A 20,692-nucleotide genomic window follows, 5' to 3' on the forward strand; every position below is an offset into this window, starting at 1 on the left:
AACAGGCTGATGAAAATCGGCTTTTATTTGCAAAAACTCACAAACTTAAAGCAATACTGTTGCAGAGGAAAGGAATACTGATTGCTGGTTTACTGTATTTTTACTATTTTGCTATTATTTATTATTTCTTCCTTTATTCTCACAATGAGATCATGTAAGCATTGTAAACAAGCAAAACATTTTTTTTATGAATTTCAATGAACATAATCAGAGCAGTATTTAAAATAACAGACTATTTTTTTATGCTGAAATCTACACTTTCAATTCTATTGTCCCAACAACATAAATGTTTATTTTTTACGGAAAAATATGTATGTCTGAACTATTTTAGCTGCCTTGCACATAGCAATTAATTTTGATGTGTTTGAGAGTCAACGATGGACTGCAGTGGAGACTGTGTTACTCAGTCTGAGGTAAAATTTTCTGAGAAAACAATAAAAACATACACATAGCAAAGCATATTAAAGCAAAGCTATAAAGCAAAACATAATACTACTTAAGACTGAACATAATTTCATTTTTGTGTACTGTAGGTTAGCTTGTCACATTTTGTTCTGCCTTCGATCTTGCAATAAAAATGGATGTTTTTCAGAATTCACAGTATGACCTATGTATGTACATCATAATGGAAATGGAAATGTACACAAGGCATCTACACAAAAGGATTGTATCAAAATGTTCTAAAAATATCTCTGGTTGGTTTCACAAAAAGCAAATTGTATCAAAAGCATTGGCTGAGAGCAAGCAATATAGTGAGTAGGCTTTTAACGCCATTTTACACAACAAAAAGCAGGACAACCAATCACGTCGCTTTGATTGTGGACCTACGGATGTAGTCCCATACAGCACATGCAATCCATTAAACAATACGGGGGGGGGGGGGGGGGGGGGCTTTACAGCTGAACATAAGAGAGACAACTTTAGTTGTTCTATTGTGCTTCATACAGATTAGGCTTGACCTGTCTATACAACAATCATGGGCGTCTTGCTTTATGCATGTGTTTAAGCTACGATTGAGATTGCGAGCAGAGTCATCACAGAGTAAGTGACTCTGAGGAGTACAATAGAAATGAGACATTTACAAGCGAGTGAGATGTTTTTGAACATAGCAATTGGTTCTAATTGCAGGTCCCTCTCAAACTCGCCGGCTCTGTGAAGTCAGATATTTTGTCGATGTGGCCTTAACACGTGTGGTGTTCACCGTAAACATCATGAACCATAAGAATTGCACAGGCAGCGTGGTAGATCTAGTGTACTGTAGGTTGCACAAAAATCCTAATTAGTTCAATAATAACCTAACTGTTTTACATTCCTTTGTTCCATTACATTGCACATGCCTTGAAGGAACACTTAGCACCATGCAACCTGAAGATGAGGTGGCTCCTGAATGCATCACATGCAGAAACAGGCCTTGTGTCTCTATGTGTGCGTGCCTCTTTAAAATCATAATCATGTGATGGAAAAAGTTTACCAGCCCATATTTAAAGGGGAAGTCAACCTTAAGCATTTCTTGACAATAATATGTTACATGTGACCTCAATAGTCTAAACAGGACTTTCTGATTAATTTTACATTTGTGGAATATGAGTTATGAAGCAAAAGCTAGCCATTTTTATCCATCTCAAATGCTTTCAACTTAACGCTCCATTTGAGGATGGTCGGAAGTCGGACTTTTCTGAGTTCAAACCAGGATGTGTGCACGAGAACGCCCCCTTGAACTGGTAAATTCCTCTTGCGAAGTCGGAGGGAAAAAAGGACCCCGACGCCAGTCACGTCACGCTACGATTTACTCGAGTATAAAACTACATAGCTTTCTTCATTCATAAATATTTGACATAACTTCACGTACCACAACGTACGTGACAGTATGCCGCTATTTCCCTGCATGAAATTATACGGTGAACAACTCAACTGTATGGAATGCTTATGAAATAAGAAGCAAAATTGCGAGGAGGTAAGTTTGCTGGAGGTCAAAATGAGTTTTGAGGACCAAAATGAAAAACAATTTATCACTATCCGCCATTTTGGTTGTTTACTTTCGCCTCAAATGCTTTCTGGTCGGAATTGGGAAAAAACAACTCGGATATATCCGACCATACTCGAATGCAGCATAAGATGATGTCACAGTTGCTCAGGACTTAGACAGCAACCAATCACAGCTCACCTGTCTAAAGCTGAGCTGTGATTGGTTGTTACTTGAGACCTGAGCAACTGTGACGTCATTTTCACTCGACAGCAAGTGGCAAAATGGCTGCCTTCTGTTAATGATAAAAACTGCAGGATTTTGCTGCTGCTGAACTCATATTCCGCTAAAGCAATATCAACAATATTAACCAGAATACCGTATTTAGACTAGTGGGGCTGCATAGAACATATTAACGTTAAAGGTGCATTGTGCCGTTTAAAAAGGTAATATTAAAGCTTTTTCTCCATCATGCATGCTCCACCAATGCCCAGATAAGTATGAAGAGCCCTGATTGTTTTACTCTGACTGCACCTATCAGCTTTTATCTTCCCTTTATAGTAGAGTGTGCGGATCTGGACCTCTACAGTTTCTTCGGGGAGGGGTGGAGTGGTGGAGGGTGACGTCATGTGGCGTGAAATTAAGATCATGCACGTACTCGCACGCAGCACCATGAGCGAGCTTGATACAGATGCTGCAGTTATGCTTTGGGCAAGAGGAGACAGTAAAAAAGTGACAAACCACAAAGATCCTTTAAGAGATGTTTTGGGTTGACTTCCCCTTTAACGTGAATGTCATGCTGTGGTGTTGTAGGGCTCGTTTAACTTCATAAAAACTTTGGAAGAATTGACCAGCAACTGGCAGCAAACTGAGACAAATGCAGGTAAAGTAATAAAAAAAAAATCGAATGAATTCTCATTTATTCAGGTGGGTTCTTACTCATTCCTATTAATTCAAATTAAGCCCCTATAAAGTTTCCATCTATGAAAATTCCTGGCGTTTTAACCCTCAATGCTCACATCAGTCCAGGTTGAAACTGATGCTTGCTCATGAGTCTGTCATGCAAATAAATGTGATAACCTCAGTATGGCAAATGAGAACATTTTGGGGTGGTAAGGATTATTATGTAGCAATTGACATGCTTGCTATATTATTAGGGAAGTGTGAATAAGTACAGGTTTCTATTCAAGAATCCTGCCTGAGCAAGTCTGTGATGGATAAAGATAATGATGTGACCTTTTTTTTTTTTAAAGGGTGACACATGACATGATGCTTGGTACAGTGGTGCATACCGCCAGAAGCGGTAGAGTGTACAGTGGTGTGTCTCGGTGTGGGCGTGGCCTTAGTGCGAGCACTACTCTTCGGAGGCGTGAGACAGCTGCTTTTCATACAGGCTCAGGACGTGATGCACAAACTGGTACTGCTCACATGTCTGGATCATCCCGCCCCTGACAAACACACATTGTACAATGAGTTACATACTGTTTCATTTTAAATGTCACCACATCTGTTCTTGTTTCCATGGAACATAAGCGGGTTGTTTTGCATTTACTGTTAAGGTGAACTGAACCATGACAGTAAAATGTATCAACTGAACCATGACTGTTGCCGTGCCATCACAGCCCTGGCGTTTCACTGCTATAACCACCCCACTATAGGGTAACCATGATTATAGCATGGCCCTTGATGAAAGGAAGTTTGAGACCCCTGATTTAGGAGAATTAGGTTATCTCCATCCACACTTGCTTGACAAACTGTAGATAAAGGAGGAGAATATAAAACCTGTCCAGACGCAGTTGGCATGTGGTTCCCAGGATGTCAACCACACCCTCCATCCTTAGCTGCTTGCACAGGATGGAAGTGGCAATGAAGCAGCCAGTCCGACCGATTCCAGCACTGAAGATACAATGACAAGAGGAAGAGACTGGTGAAGTAAAGTATATTGCAGCTATTTTATGATTTATTAAAGCAGCACAATTATGGTACTATAGTACATAAAGATGAACACATTTTAAATAGATACCTGCAGTGCACAATTATAGGGCCGCTAGTGGGCGGGGCCTCCTCTCTGGCTCTTTCCACTTCCTGTACCAGTTCCAAAAGAGGTGGCGCTTTGTCTGGAGTCTTCTGGTCAGGCCATGAGGTGTACCAGTACTGCCGCAAACTCCGCTCCTCATCTCCACACTGGCGCGTGCACACACACATGAAAATAGACACACACAGTGACGGATTAACAGATGGGTCATATTTAATTGTGTCCCTGAGGCAGGAACACCGTGAAAATGTTCTGATCAGGCTGTTGTTCAACATGTTCACAGCGCATCCGATGTGTGAGCGCTGTGTGACAATAATGAGTGCAGAGCCAGACAGGAAAGTCCAATAATTTCCTCTCCTGTTCTGATTTTGCTGCCCAATCACTTCCACTGGCTCCCCCTGTACCACAAGTCCAATAATGAAGGGAGTTAACAAACTTGGACACTGGACCAGGGAGACAAACATCCGTGGGTTAGCTTAATTTTAGCTAGCTAGTACGTCAGACACAACATGGATGGATGACGCGGATGGATTTTAAACTTTACCAAAAGAAGGTTACAGGGTATGGCGAGGGATCCTGAAGGTTAAAGTAAATTAAAGTAAAGTTTGATTCTTGGTAAAGCACTTTGGACAACACACGGTGTAGATCAGGGGTGGCCAAGTTCGGTCCTTGAGAGCCACTATCCAGCCTGTTTTCCATGTTTCTCTCCACTAACACACCTGATTCATGATCAGGATCGTTGTCAGGCTTCTGCAAAGCTTGCTGATGAGCTGATCATTAGAATCAGCTGCGCTGAAGGAGGAAGACATGGAAAACAGGCTGGATAGTGGCTCTCGAGAACCGAACTTGGCCACCCCTGGTGTAGATAAAGCGCTATTTAAAAGCACTCCATTTACCGGTATGATAAAATTGGATTTTTCGTCTTTTTAGACTATGATGTTTTTTTTTTGTTTTTTGGGGGGTAAAAATACAATTAGTAACCCATTCAAACTGATTTAAAATTCAGTAATTATTTGGTAAGCGTATATGCAAAGCGGAATTAGGGTACGAGTCCAGGCACTACAAATTTCATACAAACTTAAAAGTTAGTATGTGCCATGAACATGTTAGGAGGTCAGATGTTTTTCTACAGTATATGCAGAGTTCGACCATTCAGGTCCAGAAAGCAAAATCCCTGCCGCGGATTGGCTTTACCAACACGTTTTTTTACTCAACCGGCAGGTAAACGAGCAGGCAAGTAAACGGTTAAGTAGAAGTACCTGTGCGGAAAGCCAATCTGTGGCCGGCATTTTACTTTCTGGACTTGAATTCTCCACCTCTGAGTATATTTGATTGCAATGTAAACCTTTGTTCCTGTTTTATAGCACTTTAGATATCAAAGTTCGAGTCACCTATATAGAAGACACAGAGATATAAGCCAAAACAATACACTAATCATGAAAGAATATAATGATGTCACACATCAAATTCTACTGCAGAACAACAGGGCTACAAGAATATGTAAGCCATTTTTACATGCCCCAAACACAGCATAAACGCCAACTAATTAAATGATCAAATATAGAAATCGGTAAGTTGGCTCTCCCACTGTGTTACTTTATGCAAAACACACAAGTGGTTTTGTGTTGTTGTTGTGTTGTGCTGTGTGCCATCTTCATTTACTTTTAATCAGTAACATATATCACATCATATATAACAAATCTCACAAGTGTTCGCTTCATTATGACACAAGAATTATTCAAATAGACCTTGTGGTTATATTTCGGGTATGTAATGTTTGTGCAAAAGCCTAAAAAATAGCTTAGGGCATAAAGGGTCAATTATTATATACAGTGTTATTTATATCCAACACACACAGGACAGTACCGTCTGTATTTCAAGATGTACCTTTGCTAATTTGGATGATTATAGCTACCAGCTAACAAAACCACCAAATTCAACATCTGATTCCATTCCCAATTGCATTACATTAATTATATTACATATGAAACAGTTAGCATTATTATGTTTCTTCATATAGAAATGAGGAATTTGCCTTCTGAAAAGTACTGTGACTAGTAAACCTGTATAATGAGTGAGTTACACTTTTTGAATTAAACTACAGCACTAAAATACATTTATTGAGCTGCACCATGTTTTGGAATATGGAAGCAAGCAGGAAAACGGCACAATGATCTGATATTTGAACACTGAACCATTGACTATGAGGCAGACCTGTTTCTTTTTTTGTCGTGTTTTTACCTTTGCGTGTCTCACCTTCAAAGTAAACACCCGCAGACTGTAGTCGTCCTCCTGCGTTACCGTAACAACAGTGATTTCAATCCCCTCATGGGTCACAGTGTCCTCAGGCCAGTACTCGGCACATTTCTGGAAGAGTTCATGGACAAAAACACACAAAATGAACAACATGACAGGTGCAGAGACAGATCACACACACATCATACAATATTATCATCACCGACACCAAACCTCATTTTTCTCCTCCAAGTTCGTGATCATTACAATGATGGGGGTCCTCTCCTGCCACACCATCCTCCAGAAGTCCCCCACTGTGTTTACCGTTGGACCCTGCGTGGCGATGTACGCACGCTCTTCACCCCCGTAACCCTGGAGAAAATGTATTCAATCTTTTTTTTTTTTTTATGTGATATTTAACTGTAGAAACATTTCCCCAAAAATGAGGTGAAAACAAGCACGGACAAACATTAATCAATGTTTTGCTCACAAGCACATCTGACTCACTTTGAGATAATTGCCGTTGATGTAAGTGCTGAGGAAATCATCTTCATCTTGTGATTTTAAGATCACTCGGCTGTGTGTGTCTGGAGGTAAAAAGTATTAACAACAAAGGGAAATGAAAAGACATATTTTACTTCTCCATTTGCCTCTTTTCTGATTGACTCCGTAATGTGATGAGTATTTAACAATGAGTTAATTATTGTTTCTGTTCTTTTCAAGGGCATCTCCAAATCATCACTCAATATAATTTAGTGCTGTCCTCCACACATGTAAACAACCGCCACAATAATAAACAGCTCTCTGACAGCGTCAATCCAAATTGAGCATTTTTATCTTTGTAATCTTTTTTATTAAACTGCATTTGTATTTGAATTGTTATTGTAAACATGATTATCATTTCTTCTAAATATTAGGGATGTTCGATGCCACTTTTTTCAGAATGATACCAATATAAATACTCAACTCTTGATACCACTAGTACTTCTTATTAGGCCTGGCGAGTAACGGAATACATGTACCGCTGTTATGTATTTAACTGTATTCTGTTACAGTACAGGAAAAAATAATGGAGTCAGATTCATTTATTAAGAATTGGGATTGAGAGAGAGAGAGAGAGAGAGAGAGAGAGAGAGAGAGAGAGAGAGAGAGAGAGAGAGAGAGAGAGAGAGAGAGAGAGAGAGAGAGAGAGAGAGAGATGCCGTTGTGTCGTGTTGATGTTGTACGTGTCGAACCGATTTATCTTTAACAAAGAAAAAGTTTGATCTGGGAATCCTGCGGCATGCTACGCTGAGCTTCTTGCTAGCTGCCGCCACACCATAATGTAAGTGGGTTACACATCTCCCTCCCACCAATTCACTATTTAAACACCATACACAATATAGACGGCTAAACTCGTGACTGGGGTAAAAGTTCATTTTGCAGTTGATGTCACGCATCGTCATCCTCATATCATTAGTGCGTGTGTCTAATTCCTGATCGTTAAACACCCACAAGAGGGCAGCCGATATTGGCGACGGTCACTGCCCCACGCTCGCTACCTTGAAATATTGAGGCCTGGTATGGCTCAATATCAGTACCATCCCTATATTTCTGTTGAAAATAGCCATACTCACTTGGTAAGATGGTTTTGTAGCGATTCTTTCTCACAAGCCCTGGGTAGTTGTATTCCTTAGGGTCCACAAAATTCATGGGAGTTTCCTACAAATGAACAAGCAACAAACATTGCACAGTAACAATTATCCACTGTTATGTGGGAGGTGAAATTCTTTCTATATGAGAATCAAGTGGTAAAGATTCCATTTTTGAGACTAGCAACTAGACATGACAGAGGGTTATGCCAGTTGTTTTCAATTTTCAACATAGCCCCGATTTCCCCCGCAGACAATAGCATCATCTGTGAGTTTGTATGTAAATTAAGCCAGCACTATCTAACCTTCTTTCGCCCACTAACAAACAGAGGCAAAGCTTACGGGTGTACAGCGCTCCATTGGGTGTACACCATGAGCGGGTAAGTCCTTGATTCTTTGTGTATGTCTGATGAGTGTGTAGGTGGGTGGCCTGCTCTTGTTGCACTCACATAGAACTCAGCCTGCAGGCTCTGGTCATCCATGGCCCGTACGTGTAGCATGGCAGGGGTGAGGATGTGTGTTCCCTGCCGGAGGTACTCCTGGGCTGACTGGTCCCGAGGGGAAAGCTGGGCTCCGTAGCCGTAAGGCTCCGTGCAGCCTGGTGTACACATGTCCAAGGTCAGGGAAACGTTGGAGCCTCTCCTGTATGAGAAATGTAATACATACATGCATGTGTCACCATTTTGAACCGTGTGCATTTCATCAAAAGAGCGCTAAGGCTTTAACTTTAAGTCACCTAATTAATCATTCAGGATGACTGCAAGCTTGGCTTTAATGGCTCCAATTCGCTGTTAAATCAGATCAGATTTAACAGAGATACAGTGATAGTTTTAAGTTAGTCCATATTGTAAACAGGATTTAAAAAATGATTACGTAAAAAAAAAAGCAAAACCTTCAATGACCAATTGTTGAGCGGGGTTAATAACTTAACATGGAGCTATTACCATAAAAAATAGTAAATAAGATATATTTTCTTCCATATAAAATGGTCCAAAATCATCCCACTGTTTTATATACATAATCATAAATAATAATAATAATAATAATAATGATAACATTTTATAGACGTTTACTGTTAAAGAAAACGGCAAACTTACTTTCCAACATGATATGCAATGTTTGTTTTTTAATTTGATTAGTTTATTGAACATATAAACATATAAGCAAGTAGCAGAAAAAAAATCAAGATAAAGATTTAAAAGAAGAAAAAAAAACTTACACAAGCATCATTAGTCACAGTTTACATGTTCAAAAGGGAAAACGTATCTAGTCCTTCCCCTTATTCATTCTACATTTTGACTTATTTCATTATTGATACAATAATAGGTTAATGTATTTCAATAAAAGAAAAATGTGTAAACCTGGTCATGTATACAAGTGCACTTTGACATGCGTACATTTGCCAGCAATGTCTAATGTTACAAATTTATAATTAAGTGCTGCCTTTCCAGAAATTGTTCATGTGTATAGACCGTCAGCAAAACTAGTCAAGCTAAAAGCAGCAACAATTGTTTCACTTTTATATAATAATATAAATGACTAAATGAATAAATGACAAGCCTTTTTTGATATCCCCAAATGAATTATCAATTAATTGTCAAAAATATCAAACTCCCTAAAACTATAGTCAGTTCAAAGAAATGGAGGTCATTTTCGGACTCAGCAGCCCAGAATTACTCAAATCATTAAAATATCTTTAGCACTTGGAAACAGAAAATTAGAGGATGCCAGCAAATCAAGGCTCAAGACTTTTTTTAGGATAACTTCAGGGGAGCGCATTAAACACGGGATTTTACGGTAAATGTCGGTGAGGATCTCGATTAAGTTGTGGACACAGAAATGTAAATTCACCATTTAAGTTACTGGGATCAATGGGGCTCTACCAGTTGAATCATAATGGTACTGCCCGCCTGTTTGCCATCCGCAATGAACCACAATGCAGCCTGCTAACTAACAAACTCCAATTTGTTTTTATTTTGTTTGCATGGTACTGCTGATTTAAACCAAAATATATAAAAAAAAAAACCAGCAATAATTAAAAGGACAACAACACACAAGCTACGCTGATGGAAAAAAAAAAAAACTCCTTGGGGATGGTAACAAACCTCTCCTGAAGTCCCACTGGTGTGACCGTGAGTGTTGCTGCATCTCCTTCCGGCTTGTTGTCAGTTCCCATTTCAAAGACGGGAGTCTGAGGCACGGCATCCAGATCCATCAGGTCCTCTTGCGCGTCTGTCCACTCTGACAGGGTGAAGGAGGGTTGGCGGCTCACAGACTGACGTCTATCTCCAATGTCCCTCGAAGTGCTTCCTGATGACCACAAGCCGGTTCCGTAACGCCACCTACACACCATGTGGATAACCTGAAGATAGATGATTGGAGGAGAATGTGATATGTAACCACTAGTCGGTCAAGTGTACCATTACAAGAAAAGGAAAAACAGGAGTGCCTATTGGAATGACATAAATCAAGCATAAATTGGTCATAAAATGTGATCGGATCGAAAGTAATTCACAATAGACAAACACAGTTATACATTGTGCAGGGTGGAATTAATATGTATGCGAAAGTTTTGATTTAATGGTTGTGTGGAAACTGAAATTGTTGCACAAAGACACAAACCTGTGTTGCCTTTAAAACAATAGACGTCATGTGATCCTTCCTCGGGTCTCCTGACAACCTCACGACTCCAGCTGGATTCTGAAGTATTCGGTTTAGGTGAACGGTATGGGATTTTTAATAGGTTTTAGGTGAACTAATGAGTACACACTCACATGCAGCACACATACACACACACATACATACACATGTACACACGCACATGCACATACTCACCCACGTACACAATAAAAAGTAAATCATAATAAAAAAAAGAGAGCAATGATGATGACATGTCAAATTATTAAATTACCGAATGAACAATACTGAGCTCTAGAAAAAAAATAAAAATGAGAATAATATGTCATGTGGCCACCAGAGTGAGCAAAAACTATGGTTACTGCTAATGCTAGTTCAGGAGAGGAGCAAACGTGCCTGGCTAGTACAACTAATAACCCTGAAATTTTCAAACTCATTTCAGGCAACGATACGGGAGCTTTGTGGCTACCCGGTGGGAAAAAGAGATGAAAATCACACATTCAACAAGACCCAGACTGCAGTTTTTGCTGCCAAGTTTTCAAAAAACCATTTGCAAATCACTGGTATCACTTCAAACATGATAACGCACCTTCAACCACACCACAACAAAATCAACTTAAGTAGAGCATGGAAGAAAACGACAATTTTTTCTATAGCAGCTCTGCAATGCAGTAGATTTGCCCTCCTAAAAAGATTTGTAAATGTGATTAGCCTACTTAATTCTAGAAGTTTGAAATTGTGACTATTGCTTGTTTACATGTTTGCGGTTTATGGCATGGAGGACAAGTTTGTTAAGTAAATTTAAATGATCTCCACAAAGAAGTGTAGCCTCGATGATTTTTAACAGCGTTTTATAAGAGAATAATATATTTTTTATTTTTTTCGTTTTCCCTTATTTTTACATTTATTTTCTGGTTTTCAGCACAGACCAGAAGTCTGTTGCATCAGTGCGTTTACATATTTGCTCATTATAACACAGACAGCAAGTTTGTTGACTAAAGTTACTCTCCATGGTGAGGTTTCGGTGGATGTGTGTGCGCCTGCGTGCATGTGTTAATTGCTGAGACAAGTTTATCTCTTACATTTCATATCCACAGCAGAGTTTAATTTAAAAAATGCTAGTGAAAAGAGAAACACTTTTTGTTGTTGCTGTTGAACACAGAAAATGGAATTTCAACTCTCTACTGCCGCCTGTGGCCGAAAAATGAAGGTGCACACTCCCGTCTTCATGTACACAATGACACATGACATCACATCCACAGACAGAGGGTGAGAAGTTCGAACCCGAATCCAGCCTGAAAAGTATTGGCCAGAGGCTTGCAGGAGTAGCCAGTGTGAACAGCTAAGGTGTTAATCTGCCAATTAGAAGATGTTTCATGGGCAATGTCATAAATGGGCAAATAAAAAGGCTATTGTAAAGATATTTTACTGCAAATTGTTACATAGAGCAGCTTTAATGATTGGTTCGCAGCACAGAGGGTCTGTTAACTCAGAATACGATATTATAAAAAACAAAAAAAACATACATTTTGCCCCAACCCCCCAAAAATTAGTTACATATCAAACTGTGGGCGAAAAATCGAGCTACTAATGAGATCTTGATTTTGGAGTATTATTATAGTTCTAGTTCACACAAAAAATAATAATGCAATGATATGTTTATCCTTTTTATAAAAACATACTTAAAATACACAACACATGCACATAGTAATCACAATAATATTGCAAGTAAGTAAAGTTACCCAAAACAATAAGCCATTGATGAAAGAAAGACCACAATGTGGAATTGTGATACAATTTGTGCATACCATAACAACACAGATGGTTACTCCAGTGCCTGCAGTGACGTAGATGATCCACGTTTGCTGTGTGGTGTTGACCACATCCCTCATCAGCGCTATGGACTGACAAGAGCAGAGAGATACAAGGGGTTAAACGCGGGTCGTATCACATATTGAATTCTGGATTAGTAGGCAAGAGACTATCATTGTTGATAAAATTGATTGCTGACAGCAGATTTGTATTTACTATTGTTGGTAGGCCACATGCAATATTTTTTTATCAACTCAGCTCAGGTACTGCTGGAAGTCTGTAATAAGTCACATATTGATTGCCTTGTCTTAAATTGAAATGTGGTGTACTGAAGTGAGTAATAAAACGTCACAACAATTACAGCCTAACAAATGAACGGCTGTTTATTTACACTCAGGTTGGCGGTGTATAAAAGAAAAACATTACATTTGTGTCATTTTTCAAACTTACGTCCATTCCAAATATTGGGTGGCAGGGTAAAACAAACCCGAGATAGAAGTCGATGACCTGGAGGGCTTTATAGATAGAGGCAAACGGCCCGTTTCCTTCCACCACAAAGAACATCCAGTACCCCTGAAAGGACAGAGGGAAGGCCGGCTGTCATTGTGCTGCTGCCCTTCATTCACATGTGTGCAGCACCAAGGCTGTTTTCAGGTGAATAGCGAGGAGCCAAGAAAAAAAGCTTGGCCAATTACGCAACCATTCAAATACATGCAAATTGTCTAGTGTCCTAATCAGAGGTGCATTTTCAAAGCCACTCTTGTTTGAGCATATGCTATTGTGTACTCAGGGATGTGTTTAAAAGGAGGATTTGTGTGTAAATGAAAAGGTATGGAGAAAAGGAAAGTATCCTGCCACTAAAACGCATCGTTTGCATTCGAGTTTCTGTACAAGATTGAAGATATTTCTGCTTATTCTGATCATTTGGCTCTCATTCATTGCATGAATGTCTTTTAACAGCAACATAGGACAAAAGTATTTTAAAATTGCTGACCTTGTTATTGGAACTTGACTATCTGGTTGAAATTAAGACAATACTTAAAAACTAGGAGAGTCAGACGATTAAAAATTGTAATCGTAATAAATCGCATGACTCCAATAATTAACTCACGATTAATCACAAATTTTATATTTGTTCTAAATGTACAATAAAATGTACACTCAAATATTTTTCCCCTAAGTTTTCAAACTCTTGCTTACATAAAAGTGGAAACAATTTTAGACTAATAGAAATATGGCTGCATCTTTTAGTCATTGATACAGTAATTTTCATAATACCGGTAATTCATAAAATTCAGTTGAAATTTATTCACAGATGTACTGTACTGTAAAAAAACGAGTGTGATGATTTGTGTTGAGGTCATTTTTCTGCCACTAGATGGCATAATTGCATTTGCAAGACATTGGTGACTGATCAGTGCATTTTTCTTTTCATATTAATCTAATCTTGAAGTAACTTTTGTTAATTCATTGTAAAATACAACTTGACCACCCACAGTATGCACAAATTATTATTAGATTTATTACAGCTAAATTTTGACGTGAACGTGTCTGCTGCGTTGCGACTGGAATTCCTCCAGTACAGCCTTCCAAGTAAGGGGCGGTCATTAATCGCACATAAAAAAAATGGTGGCGCTAAAGGAACTTTAAAGGTGCATTGTGCCGTTTAAAAAGGTAATATTAAAGCTTTTTCTACATCATGCATGCTCCGCCAATGCCCAGATGAGTATGAAGATCCCTGACTGTTTTACTCTGACTGCACCTATCAGCTTTTATCTTCCTCACCCGCACACGCCACAGTTTCTTTGGGGTGGGAAAGGGGTGGAGTGGTGGAGGGTGACGAGTAGCGGACATGCAGAGTGCACTTAAGATTGTGCACATACTCGCACGTGCACCATGAACGAGCCTGACACAGATGCTGCAGTTACACTTTGGGCCAGAGATGGCAGTCACGAGTAAAAAAGTGACAACCACCTTTAAAGATCCTTTAAAGTAATGCACAAATTTTGACACCCCAAGTAAAAACGTATTTTTTTCATGCACATTTCATTCTACAGTCATTAACATCCATTCACATACCGTGACTTGGGAGATGACAAAGAGGGCGACCCAGTAGTGGAACTCAACCACCAACGTGTACACTTTGTGCAAAAACACTTCTTCTTGTGGTGAACTTTGTCCTCCTATTCTCCCATCTTTGCTTCCAAGCAACTCGTCAGTCTTAGAGGCTCTATCAACTCTTTTTCCTGTCTTTGTGGGCTCATCCAGCCAAACGGGGTCCTCATCAGGCCTGAGGAAGATGGAATCCTCGGTGTGGGAACGGGTGGAGCTGCTCAGGCGGCGGGTCATGATCCTCCTGTTGTTAGAAGGCTCCTGTGTATTGGGAAGGATTTGACACATGAATGCTGCATATACAGATAGGATGAGAATTGGAGAATTATTTTATTATTATTATTTTATACCAAAAAAATAGTGTTGTTTTGCATTAATAGCCCCACAAAGTTGGGTCAAATTTATCCAAGTAGCGGGTCGGCCCAATTTTTGACCCAGCATTTTTGATAGTGTAGCTCAGACCTCGGACCAAGATGAGCAATTAGAGCTTTTCTCCATAGGTTTGGCATATTTCTTGAAACTGAGATGACATTTTCAAAATACCACGGACAAATCCCTAAACTACCTTACAATTGGTCTCAATTGAATGGCATTTCTCATTGCTTTCATCAAATTGCCAATGTATTAGAACATGTCTCATTGGCCTCAGTGGATCTGTGCAAATGGTTGTGTACATTTAGCCTACAGTTAGCACAATCTGCCCACATTTAGCACATTTTACAAATGAATAGATCTTGCTGATCAAACTGGATTAGTTGTTTTGCAGTCTAATGGCTATCCTCTCCAAAACATGTCAGCAGAATTTCAGTGTGTAAGTCATAATATGCAAAATCATCTGTTCAATTGTCAAAATTTGCATTGCAAGGGAAAAAAAATCCGCTGCATGTGGATGAAAACGTTTGGCCAAACAGAGAGCAGCGTATGGATGCCCAAGAGTATGAGGATGATGGCGGAGAAAGGCTAGTAAAAGTGAAAGTGTTACAGTAGTTGGTTCTTCATTTACGCTGTGTGCGAGATATTATTATCATTTTTCGTTTTTCATAAATATACAGAATTCGGCTTACACTTTCTTTTGTTGCACTCTAATGTGTAAGTAACTTTGCGTGAATAAAAACTTCTGCAATTTCCTTGACTGTGAGTATGTCAAACCGCAAACTTTGAATACTACTACTACTACTGAAAAAAATCTAATGATTTTGACTTGCAGTGCTCACAGAATGTCAAAGGGATGATGCATTGTGGGGGCACTGACGACTTGCATGACATAGAAATTTAATTTGGACAAATAGGTAAGCTGTTTTGGGAGAGATATGAGCTTTTGCAGATGATCCAAAGAGTTGTGCAAAATCGTCCAAGTTCTTTTTGGCAAAATAACTAAGTGAATGCAGATGAGCCAAAGCAATTGAGAAGGATCTTTGCAGTTGTGACAGTACAGACTCTTTGTTTGGGAAAGGAACCTGGAGTGAAGCATGTGTGAGCAGTTTTGGGATAGATATGTGCTTTTGCTAATGAATTGGTTATGCACAAATGTAAGTCTGTTTGGCCAAATGAGCTTGCAGTTTTGAAAATGTCATCTCAGTTTCAAGAAATGTGCTAAACCTATGGAGAAAAAATGTAATAGAAGTTAAGAAAGTTAATTGACAGGTTAATTGATGATGGCAAACATGTGTGTTGCAATTATGATTCAGGAGCGTTGACTGTTATGTATGAGGCAATTTAAACTCAAACACTAGAAAGAAATTCTTGCATGCATATGTTTATACAGATCCTTACCAAAATCTTATGTAAACCAGAAAATTAAAGTGGTTACAGGTGGTGACTTTTACACAGGCCAGTGCATATCGTTTGTTTTTTATTTTTTTTATGATAAATTTGCAATGGTACCACCCTTTGTCAATTTGTAATATTTACACACAAACACATAGATCAAAACTTGCGATCACAACCATCCAACTATGTCCCGTAATGCTCCTAGTTGCTTTACTGCGTAGCTTCCAAATAAAAAACAGTACTTAATACAATCATTTCCACTTCACTGGCCTCCTCATTGCCTCATTGTGTTTGTCAGTTTGTGTGTGATGGGTGTGATATTTAAAATGAGAGAGAGCGAGTGAGTGAAGGAAAAGAGCACGCGTGCGTGCGTGTGTGTAACAGAAAGACTTGCGCTTATTCCACAGGCCCATTCAGATGTAGCTCAGTGGCATGGAGTGCATCTCATCAGCGGATGTATACCATAGATTGACTATTTTGTGTGTGTGTGCGTGCGTGTCTGTTTTTGGTAGATGTTAATGCTCAGGACGGTTGACAGGGATGAGAGCCACTCTGTTGCCAAGGCGACGGACAGAGCTGTAAACACATTAGCCCTGACTCATCTCTCCACAATGGAGAATCTCTCGCTCGCTCACACACACACACACACACGCACGCACGCACGCACGCACGCACGCACGCACACACGCACGTCCCGGGAGAGATTTCTATTTTCCTGGGACAGCTGGTTAAAAAATAGAACAATTCTGGGAAAAAACGGGACGGTGGCAACTCTACGTGTCAGATAGGCTAGCTTAGTAATTAGCATGGCTTCTTCGTCTTTCCTCATTATCCCTTCGTGAGAACAATTGTTGAGATGGGTAGCTTTCTCGCTGCCATGGATGTGATGACTACTGAGTCAGGAGAGAGTCTGCAATCAGTGTGAGTAGCCACATTAGTAGCTAGTGAAGGTTGTTGCTAACTATAGTTGGTTGTGGCGTAAGTAGCATCGCTCTTGCCTCGATGGTCGGCCGCCTACGTCTCATGCGCACTGCGCAGGTTAGGCAAGTGTGTTAAGGCAACGTTAACATGCACACGTCTAGCCCAGCGACACTTTTCAGACTTTTAAATTTGTGATTCTCTGTTTTGCTATGCAATGTGCTATAATGAGGCACAAAAATCCACATTTTTACACACAAACTGTGATGAAGCCACTTATTTCAACCCTTGACCTACTCAGTCAGTTCTATCTTTTGTTTACACTTTATTGAAAAAATTTTTTTTTTAGTTACTTCCCTCTTCCCTGAGCTATCTCCTTACCGTGGTGGAAGGCACTGTGTACCTCTTATATCCTAGGAGCAAGGTTTTTGGGGGCTCCATGCCTGTGAAGATCCCTCTGGGCAAAAATTAGGGATGTGCAAAAAAATCGATTCTCATAAGAATCGCGATTCTCATTTAGTACGATTCAGAATCAATTTTAAATGTCCCAAAATCAATTTTATTTAAATTATTTTATACTGTCTTGCTTTTGTCTGTGTTTGCCTTTATTTGGAGCGCTGTTCATGTTGTACCCGATTTGGCCACTTAGGGGCAGTGTGGTTCCACGCGGTCTAATACACTGTTAGGTTGAAGCCTCATTAGAGAGTAGAAGGAAAAAGTCACGATCAAGTTATTTCTTTTTTTTTTCTTTTTTTTCTTTTCTGGGAGATCTCAGTATTGATCATTTGAAATGTCATCATCATTGTTCTCCCTTTTTTTTTATTTTTCTTTTTATTTTTTATTTTTTTTATGTGTGTTTGTGCGTGCGTGCGTGTGTGTGTGCGTGCGTGCGTGCGTGCGAGAGAAAGAAAAAAAAAAGAATTCCCATACCGTTCACCTAAACCGAACACTTCAAAATCCAGCCAGAGTCGTGGGGCCGCCAGGAGACCCGAAGGGGGACCAAAGAAAAGAAAGAAAAGCGAAGCCCAGCACCGACCAGACACCACCCACCGGGCCACTAACCTTCACTAACCCCAGAGACATCTAAACTCCAACAAATCAGGGAAACCTCAAGGGCCCAAAGGAGAAACTGAGGAAAGGTAGAAAGGACAGACGAAGCAGAGTGAGATCCACAGACACCAGCCTCCACCGAATCAATGACCTGAGGGAGAAACAAATTGTGTCTGAGTCTCGATAGATGCTGGTGTGGTGGATCTAGCATGCATGAAAATCTCCACCAAAGAGGGGAGCCGTCGACCCCCGCCAGGGACAGAGCAAGCGCAACACCTCAGGGCCCCCCAGGCCGCGGCCGCGCCAAAGGACGACCCCCGGGCCCCGCAGGGGGCACCGGCCGGAGAGCAAACCCCGGAGCAGGAGCGCCCCCCACCCCAACGCGGCCCGCGCCCCCAACCCAACGCAGCAGGACGGGGCACTGCAGGCCCACCAGGCACCCCACCGGCCCACAACCCCCGCTCCCCCCACGACCCCCCCGCCCCGCCACCCACCCCAACCCAGCCCCAACCGCCCCCAGGTCCCCAAATCCCCAGACAACCTCCCCACCCCAGCACCCCCCACCCCGGCACCCCCACCACCACCCCCCCACCAACCAAGCCGCCCCCCGCCCCCACCCCCACCAACCGACAGCCCCCCAGTCCCCGATCCCAGACCCCGGGGACACACCGCACCCAGGCATCTGCGCCGAAGAGGGGGCCGGGCAGCGGAGCGGAGAGGGCACCCGCGCCCACCCCACCACGCGGAGGGACGGAACACCAGGGGCAGAAGGGGAGATGGGGGCACCGGAGGACGGGCGGCACCCCCGAACCCCAGGCCCAGCGGGGAGAGGCCCCGGTCGTCACCCCAATGATCTAAGTGAAAAACTAACCCTGTTACTAAGTTCGCCAGCTCGCCGACTGGCGAACTCTACCCCTAAACCGTGAGTGTGACCCCACCCAGTGTATATACATAAGTGTGTGTGTGTGGTGCATTAAAATTGGGGGCAGGTGAACCGGAGCAGTGGGAAATGATATCCCCCCCGCTCCGATCCACCCGCCCCTCAGGCATGTCAATGAGCGTATGTGGTGCATTAAAATAAATTAATGGGGGTGCACACGGACAGGCGACCGCAGCACTGCTCCATACTGCGGCCTGCCCCAACCGATGCCCCCCCCCCCCCCCCCAGTTGTGTGGTGCATTAAAATTTGGAGGGGAGCTGCAGGGCGGAGATGGTGTCTCCACCCCACCCCACTCCCCCCCAAAGTGTGTTATGTGCCCTAAAATGTATTGTGCAAAACTAGTGCAGTGAGTTAAGAGGAGCGACCAGCTGGGCCCCCCCCAACCGGGCGGGGGGGGGGGGGCGCACCCGCCCACCAAACCCCCCACCCACCCCACCGGTACCAGGGCCCGCCCGAAGTGCCCGGAGGCCCACCGGAGCGGGGCGGGCACAACACCAATCCCGCCCACTCCCCCGGCCCCCAGAGCGCCGAGACCTGGGCCACGGATGGAACCCCCGGCCCAGGGGAGGGGGAGGAGGGCGGACAAGGGAGGGGGAGGGGACGGGGGAAGGAGACGACAGGAAGGGCAGGAGGCAGCGGCAGGGCCGCAGAGAGAGGGGGAGAGGAGGAGGAAGGGCGACGAGGGAGAAGGGACGATCAAGTTATTTCAATAAAAGTTGTTTTTTTGCAGTGTAGAGCCGTTCTTTTAAGTGATAAAAGTGCCGTGGGTAGCGCGCTAATTAGCATTAGCGAGTAAGACTGGAGTAGATCATTACAATTCCTTGCACTTCATCTATAGATTGAAGCAAAAATCATTGTCAATCAAATTATTTTGAATCAAAAAAACTTTCTTAATCGAAAATTGATTCTGAATCGAATCGCAAAACCAAAAATCGGAATCGGATTGTGAGACATTCAAAGATTCCAACCCTTAGCAAAAATGTCCTAGGTGAGGGACCAAGTGAAGCAAAGCTCTAAACTCCCTATGATGAAGAGAGTTTTTTTATTTTGTTTTATTTTTTTAAACACATTTTCCTACCACGCCTAGACGCAGGTCACCAGGGACTGCAATTGGGGTTAGTACAATTGGTGTCAGAGCCACTTTGCTGGTCAGGCTTACTCTCAATTATTCTGCAGTCCCATTAATTAAAGTGTCTTCTGCCTCATGCTTTGTGTGGATGTATGAATGTGACGGCTTGTCAAGTGGTTTGATATTTGGCATGATGATGTCTAACTCTGTCACAAGTGAGTTTTAGCAAGTTTTTCTTATTTATTTATCAATGACTACAAACAAGACACAAAAAATCACCACTTGAAAGATAATATTTGGAAAGCAGCCAGCTGGTCGCATGGCTCACTCACTTAAGGTGGAGCGAAGGAAAGAATGGCGTGGGAGTCAGATCACATGATGAAGATAAATCTTGTATCTTGCGGCAACCAGTCAATGTTGGCCATTGAGCTGCAACCTGGAAGGCAGAAGATGGCAGACATTCTTCGAATGCTATATATTTGTGAATAAAGACATTGTTAGACAGTCTAAACACAGCCT

General features: G+C 41.7%; 1 protein-coding gene across 2 annotated transcripts in view; it reads right to left on the reverse strand.

Annotated features, from left to right (window-relative positions):
* Positions 1-7: 7 nt before the first annotated feature.
* ptpn5 (protein tyrosine phosphatase non-receptor type 5) overlaps positions 8-20,692 on the reverse strand; it is a 29,090-nt gene continuing 8,405 nt past the window's right edge. For both annotated transcript variants that reach the window (XM_077568934.1, XM_077568935.1), the window contains exons 2-14: positions 20,506-20,609; positions 14,393-14,686; positions 12,764-12,886; positions 12,310-12,405; positions 9,970-10,226; positions 8,314-8,506; positions 7,850-7,934; positions 6,741-6,820; positions 6,468-6,605; positions 6,255-6,365; positions 3,987-4,147; positions 3,746-3,859; positions 8-3,411 (exon numbers count right to left, since the gene is read on the reverse strand). In XM_077568934.1, coding sequence (XP_077425060.1) covers positions 3,318-3,411; positions 3,746-3,859; positions 3,987-4,147; positions 6,255-6,365; positions 6,468-6,605; positions 6,741-6,820; positions 7,850-7,934; positions 8,314-8,506; positions 9,970-10,226; positions 12,310-12,405; positions 12,764-12,886; positions 14,393-14,662 — 1,722 coding nt within the window. In that variant the 5' untranslated portion in view covers positions 14,663-14,686; positions 20,506-20,609 and the 3' untranslated portion in view covers positions 8-3,317. The remainder of the gene's footprint in view (positions 3,412-3,745; positions 3,860-3,986; positions 4,148-6,254; positions 6,366-6,467; positions 6,606-6,740; positions 6,821-7,849; positions 7,935-8,313; positions 8,507-9,969; positions 10,227-12,309; positions 12,406-12,763; positions 12,887-14,392; positions 14,687-20,505; positions 20,610-20,692) is intronic.

Source organism: Vanacampus margaritifer, chromosome 6 (assembly GCF_051991255.1).
Source record: "Vanacampus margaritifer isolate UIUO_Vmar chromosome 6, RoL_Vmar_1.0, whole genome shotgun sequence".
Classification (NCBI taxonomy): Eukaryota; Metazoa; Chordata; class Actinopteri; order Syngnathiformes; family Syngnathidae; genus Vanacampus; species Vanacampus margaritifer.